This window comes from Alligator mississippiensis, chromosome 11 (assembly GCF_030867095.1).
Source record: "Alligator mississippiensis isolate rAllMis1 chromosome 11, rAllMis1, whole genome shotgun sequence".
In the NCBI taxonomy this organism is placed as follows: domain Eukaryota; kingdom Metazoa; phylum Chordata; order Crocodylia; family Alligatoridae; genus Alligator; species Alligator mississippiensis.
Genome location: NC_081834.1, coordinates 66613576 through 66620496, shown reverse-complemented (window position 1 = coordinate 66620496; position 6921 = coordinate 66613576). Strand labels below are relative to the sequence as shown.

At 49.9% G+C, this 6921-nt stretch overlaps 1 protein-coding gene across 1 annotated transcript; it reads left to right on the top strand.

The window, feature by feature from the left end:
• Window positions 1-738: 738 nt before the first annotated feature.
• LOC132243782 (olfactory receptor 6F1-like) lies at window positions 739-1659 on the top strand. Its single transcript, XM_059714172.1, has one exon. It carries the CDS (start codon window positions 739-741, stop codon window positions 1657-1659), a length of 921 nt encoding a protein of 306 aa, XP_059570155.1.
• The last annotated feature ends 5262 nt before the right edge of the window (window positions 1660-6921 follow it).

The window sequence follows — 6921 nt, the reverse complement described above, 5'->3', positions numbered from 1 at the left end:
CAGCTCCAAGTCCCCACTCTGCAATCATGGGGAGGAGGCTCAGGACCAGCTCCATGATCACAGAGTACTGCGAGGGACAGGTTGTTCCCAGCCCCCACTCCACGATCGTGATAGAGGAGCCACATCTTGGAACAATCTCCTTAGTCCTCACTCCATGATTGTGAGCATGGGCTGGGAACTCCCTGCTACCAGGGCATGAGGGTATTGTCCCTGCCCAGGCTTTGGTTCCCCAGCATTAGGCAGGTCCCAGGGCCCGGAAGCAATCTCCCACCCTCTGTAGCCTGGCCAACTAGAAGTCAGTTTACTCCGAGTCAGCCATCTTCACATGCCATACAGTGCAGTAAGTAATCCCAAGTAAATTTGCTACTTGTACTGACAGGTAGCAAATTTACTTGTGATTAGAAAAAATTATTGTGCAGTAAGTATCTGCATGTGTAGACGCTGACACATACTGTGCAGTAATTTGCTCTAATGTCTAGTAAAGGGTCTCATGTAGACAGTCCCAATGAAACACATGAATAGCAGCTAGGAGGAGGAAGTATAGCCCTCACTATCTGACTACTTTGTGTGCTGTTGAGTGTTGACTTTCCTCTGCTTCCATAACATAACCTTGACCATACTTGGACAGAACTTATACAGGAATTTTTGAGGTAACACCAACCACAAGTCTGCTCTAGATGTTTAAATGCCTTATGATCTCTCATGTTTTCACAGGTGGATCCTGTGGCTGGGGTAGGCATGGGGAACAACAGCAATGTGCAAGAGTTCATCCTCCTGGGATTCCCTGGCACGTGGTACTTCCTCTTCTCCCTCAGTGTGGTGTTTTCTATGATAAATGGCCTGACGGTCATAGGGAACATGTCCATCATAGCCTTGGTGTGGACCACCGCACACCTCCACACCCCCATGTACTATTTCCTCTGCAACCTGTCCTTTCTGGAGATCTGGTTCACCACAACCTGTGTCCCCAAAGCTGTGGGCATCCTGCTGGGGAACAGCCAAGCCATTTCTTTCTTTCCTTGCATCATGCAATTGTTCCTTCTTCTCTCCTTGGGCGCTACAGAGTGCTTTCTACTAGCGGTTATGGCCTATGACCGTTACCAGGCTATCTGCCACCCCCTGTGCTATAGCTCCCTCATGAATAGCACCTTCTGTACTCAGCTGGCCTTTGCCTCATGGCTGAGTGGTTTTCTGGCTATCTCTGTGCTAGTATTCCTATTATCCAGGCTGTCTTTCTGTGGCCCGAACATTATCAATCACTTTTTTTGTGACATAGATTCCTTGATAGCTCTGTCCTGCACTGACACTAGTCTTGTCGAGTTGGCAACATTCTTTGTGTCAATTATTGTTGTCGTGGTCTCATGTGCTGTAACCTTGATCTCCTACATCTACATCATCTCCACTATTTTGAAAATTCGGTCAGCCCAAGGGCAGAGAAAGGCCTTTTCCACTTGCTCTGCCCATCTCACCGTTGTGACTATCTGGTTTGGCTCTGCCATTTTTCTGCATGTCAAGCCTTCTGCACCAAATGCATTGGACAGGAACAAGTTCATCAACATTTTTAATACTATAATAACTCCACTGCTAAACCCTTTCATTTACACTCTAAGGAACAAAGAAGTGAAGGAAGCTTTTAGAAAGGCATTCAGTAGAATGTGAAGTGGTTTTCAAATAGCATGGGAATAAAGGATGCATCCAGATGAGCACATATGTGCCTCTCACGGCATCTCAAAGCAGTTTGAGACACCGCAAGTGGCACGCTGGGAACAAAAGAATGTTCCCCGCACTGCACATTTGCAGTACAGGCTCTAAATTCGACACCTGGAAATCCAGGTATCAAAAAATAACCTGCGGAAAAAGGTAAACCTGCATGGCACTTTCCTGTAGCATGCCATGAAGCCAGCTGGAGTGGGCCCCTCCAAAGAGATGCTCTGGCATGCAGCCAGAGTGTCTCTATGGCTGCCCATTACCCCAGTGGTCCACCATGCTAGCTCAGTATGCGGGCAGGCAGGAGTGGTGCAGGCTGCAGTGTGACCTGTACCCAGGCTCTGTTCCAAGGAAGTAGAGACTGGGGGTGTTGGGGACTGGAGGTGGAGGCTGTGAGGGTGTGGAGGACTGTGTATGGGTGGTGGGCTGCTCAGGAGGGTTGGGTTCTCTACCTTGCAACAACCGCCCTGCAGCAGCGCAGTAGGGCTGTGCGAAATGGCAGCGTTCCATTTTGACCAGTGTTTGGATGAAGCAGGATTTCGTTTCGACTTTTGTTTCATTTCGAAAGAGCTGTTCTGTTTTGTTCCGTCGAAACAGGGTTGAAACGGTGAAACTGTTTCTATGTTTTGCCCATAGGATATAATGGGGAAGGACAAAGCAGCCCAAAGAAGCCCCTGCACCTGTCTCCTTGAAAACTGGCAGGCGTTGTGGCCTCAGCAGGGGCCACCATCCCTGCAGCTTTCACCCTGCTGCGCCTTAACACATACAGTGTCACCCATGTCACGAGTTTTGCTTGTCCAAAGCTTGAGGTACAGTTTCCCCCAAACCCCTGCACTTATCTCCTTGAAATCTGGCAGGCTTTGTGGCCTCTGCAGGGGCTAGCACACCTGCAGTTTTGACTCCACTGTGGCTTAACACATACACATGACATGAGTTTTGCTTTCAAGATTTTGGGGTGCAGTTTCCCCAAACCCCCTGCACCTATCTCCTTGAAGCTTGGCAGCCTTCATGCCCTCAGAAGGCACTACCATCCCTGCAAGTTTCATCCAAAGCAAGCCAGGAGAATTACAAAGTTATGGGCTGTTTTGTCCTTCCCCATTATTGCCTATGGGCGCAATGTCAAAACAATGTTGAAACTGCAAAATGTTTGGACTTGCCTCATTTTGTTTCGAGGCTGTTTTGACTATATCTGTTCCATTTCGATTTTGCTGTTTCGACCTCGGAATGGGTCGAAACAGCTTCAAAACAAAACGTGGCGAAATTTTGCACAGCCCTACAGCGCAGCCCACAACCCGCCTGCAGCAGCAGCAGCCACAGGGCGCTGAGTGCCCTCCTAGAAGAGCCCCCCTACAACACAATGCAGCGTGGTGTGGCCCTAGCCACCTGGCATCTGGTGCTGGCTGTGTCACGTGTCACAGGCCCGGCTCAGCCAAGCCTGGGGCCATGCACCTTCAGGGAGGTCCGGGCCACTTTGGGTGTACCCAAGTTCTCGTCACTGCTAGCAGGGGCTGCAAGTCAGGCTGAGCCAGACTAGATCCTTTCCCCATGGAACACGTCCGGACTGGCCCAACAGCATGCGGGGCACTTGGGACCCTTGTGCACATAATTGGCATTTAGTCACTAAAAATGTCCCCGGTTTAATTTTTCTTTCTTAGTTTAAGATGGCTTAATAAGTAACATGGATGTGATTTACCATACAATGGCTTATTATGCTATAAATAGTAAAATGTGCTAGACAGCATATCAGAGCTATTTTACCTTCCTGCCCTTTCAGTAATACTTTCCTGCCAGGTGGCATTTTAGGACAATATTTGATATTTTGGTTGGTTCATTTTCTTGGGTCATGCCGAGTTGCTTTTGTCAGGGGGGAGGGGAGTGTTGGTGGTTTTGCTTGAGAGACATGCATTTTTGGGTGTTTTTTTAGTTTATAATACACAGTACTGCCCACCTCCCCTGCAAAGCCTCCAACTTTTTTCTGGGTGCTTGTTGCTTGTTGCATGGGGCGCTGCTGGTTGGGGAGGGAAATCTTTTCTTGCAAAGGTCCGCAAGAGTGAGTTTGCCTGCCTCCGCCTCACAAGTCTGGATTGGTATTTGGGGTCTGTGCCTCAGGCCTCCTGAAGGGGCTGTCCCCTACTCAAGCCCGGTCCCAAAGCAGTTCTACCCTCCACTTTTGCTCCATGCTTGCTGCACCAGGCACTGGGTGTGGGGTACACTTAGGGGTACACAAGGGTACACAAAGGGTCTGGGTGCCTCGTGTCTCATGTCATTTGTATCCTCACGGCTAAAATCAGGATTTTTTTCCAAAGCTGAGAACCAGTGTGGGGGTGGCCTGGGGTTGTTGTCAAGGTTGATTAACATTTCTTGGGAATCCCCTGCCCAGGACAGCTTCTCTCAAAGTGGGGCTGGGGGTGGAGGCTGCGATCAGGCCACTCCAACTCCTTTTCCCCCTGTGATTACCACACAGTGACCAGCATGAGCTAAAATCCGCACCTGCCAAGCAGGGCCATGGTATGGGTTGAGGTGAAGAAAGAAACAGCCCAGGCTCAGTGAGAGGAAAGTTCTTATCACTTGGACTATTTGCATGTTAATCTTTACCTGCTGCATTGGCAGATCATGATCACCTGCAGTCATACCCCCCCCCCAGTCTACAACCAGACCCCTTCAATATGTGTTCCCCTTCCTGTCCTCTACCCTCCAAGCTTGCCCCACTTCCCTGGTACTCCTGTTCCTTTTAAGCCTATTTTTGTTCCCAGCAGCATGTCCCTGTCCTTCTTTGACCACCCTCTGCTTGCCATTGCTCTGCCTGACAGTCATATTGCTGCCTCTTTCTGGGAGTGCAGGGGGCTGTGGGTCAGGAGTGAGGGGGACCAGCTGGGCTGAAGGGGCAGGGGGCTGCAGGTAGGGAGTGAGTGCCCCGGCATCTGACACCTTGCCTGTGTGCCACCGGGGGACTCTCCTGGACATCTCTGGCCAGAGTCTTGGCCAGCCCAAAGCGTGGTTTGTGCGTGCCAGGATGCCAGCTGAAAGTCCCCCATGCCCACTGTACTAAGTGTATAGGCTCAAATAAGGAATTTCTTTTGGGCTGGAATTAGAGGTGGAAATCTTTCTTGGGCCACCCCACGCCATGCCTCTGGTTTTTCTAGTTTTCTGTTTTTCCTTGAACTGGGATATATTTTGGGCTGGGGTTACAGCTGGAAATTTAATCTGGTCCAGCCCATGTGGTCAGAGGTGTCCAAGAGAGCCCCGCAGTGCCACAGAGGCATGCAATAGGGTGGCCCTAACTCTGGAGTGTAATAGCCACATATAACAGTGTATGGGAATGGCAGAGATTTGCTCAAGTCTGGGGTGTAACAGCTGCATATAACAGAGTATGGGGAGGACTGAGATACACCCCAGAGCTGGGTGCAATGGCCCCATATAACAGTTTAGCACAGCCCTCACCATATACTGCCAGGGCCCTTCACTCCTGATTCGCAGCCCCCTACCCTCTCAGGAGCGGTGTGCAGTGGGTCCCAAAGGGCTCAAAGCCCTGAGTTGCAGGTGGCAGCTTGGGTTCTTTCCGACCCTGCTCTGGCATGATGCCGGGCAACTCGATGTGCAGACAGCACGTGGAGGATCCCAGAGGCACTAGACCCTGGAGCTGAAGCTAGTAGCCCAGGCATTGACAGCTCAGTAGCACAATTTTGCCTGCCATGTGGGAGACCTAGGTCTGATTCCCAGCCAGGGCACCCGAAGGTTGAGTTTCTTGCAAAAAGGAATCCCACTGGGGAGTGGGTTCCCCTCACCTCTTTACCCTGCCTCACTGGGGTGCCTAATACTATGCCTCAAATTTTGTGGGATCTGCATCTTATATTTTGTGAACCCCATGCTTCAAATCTGTTGTTGATTTGTCTGTGTTATACGTGTATGTTCACCTAAAATCCCTTTAACTCCCGTCTGCTCCCCTGTTTTCCCCGACTCTCCTGGGTGCCCAGGGAAGGGGAGTACCATTATCTCCCAGGGTCCCCTTGCCCCCCACATTTGTGTTATATTCCACCCTGTTCTTTCCCTATGAAACCCATAGATGGTTAAGTTCCAGCTGGTCTTGGCTCTACTCTATAGGGGATAGGAGAAGAGCTGCTCTCCCCTAAGCAGCTACCCTTCCCATAGCATACTAACACCTGCTAAATCCCTTCAATTGGAGATGGGGTACCTCATCTGAGTACCACCCAGGTTATGTTTACCACCAAGGTTACCCCTACCCTCCCTGCCCTGCTAATCCCCATCACTCCTGCCCTGCCCCCCGCAGCCATGCCAAACCAAAAACCCAGTCCAACAAAAATTTTAATTAGCCTGAGTCTTGAACTCCCTGACCCATAACAATTTGATCTTTGCCATGAAGTACATGCAAACATAGGGAACGTTTTTTTTTGGAATCCAAAAAATTAGTATTTTTCATTAATCTGAACCTTGAACTAAATGACCAGTAAAAAATTGCAACATTAATCCCTGGAGTCTTGTTGAAGTATTACAACAAAGATTCAATGGATTTCCATAGATTACGGAGTGAACCCAAGCGTCACCTGGTGGTGTAATAGTTGCAAAGCAGGGAAAATCATTTTTTCAGGTGTAAGTCACATCCACGTTGAAAATTTAAAATGATAAAAAAAAACACATGGAAGAAATTCAGGAGCTAAAAATAAAACATGTCAGAGCTGTTTTAAATTACCGCAATAAAAAAAAAAACCCTAAAACAATAAAATCAGCTGACAACGTGGATACACAGTGGCAATTTTTGTCATGTGGACACAGGAAAAATGTAACATGGTAACGAGAGAGGTGTAATGTGGACAAGCACCCTTGGAGACAGGACCTGTGCTGTGTGCCCTGCAGGGTCCAGGGGACACACAACTCCTGAGCAGCCTCCCCCCCACCCCCCCAACAATCCACCCACAAAACCCACACCCCCAAGTCCCCCCACAAAACCCTCTCCCAAATACACAGCCCCATACCCACCACAACCTCACCCCCACAAACCCTACACCCACCCATAAACACCCCCAACCCGCCCCACTAACCCCACTCCCCCACCTCTCTTCTCCCCCAAACCCCACATTCCCCATCCCCAAATCTCATATGCTGCATGCCCAACCAGCCACTTAAGATAGGCGGGACCTGCTGGCGGGATGTGAGGTTCAGGGGCAACTGCCACATTGCAGCCCTGCCCTGTGTCCA

What these genes read in the sequence shown, in the direction of transcription:
- LOC132243782 (XM_059714172.1), top strand. Translation starts at nt 739, where the DNA reads ATGGGGAACAACAGCAATGTGCAAGAGTTCATCCTCCTGGGATTCCCT.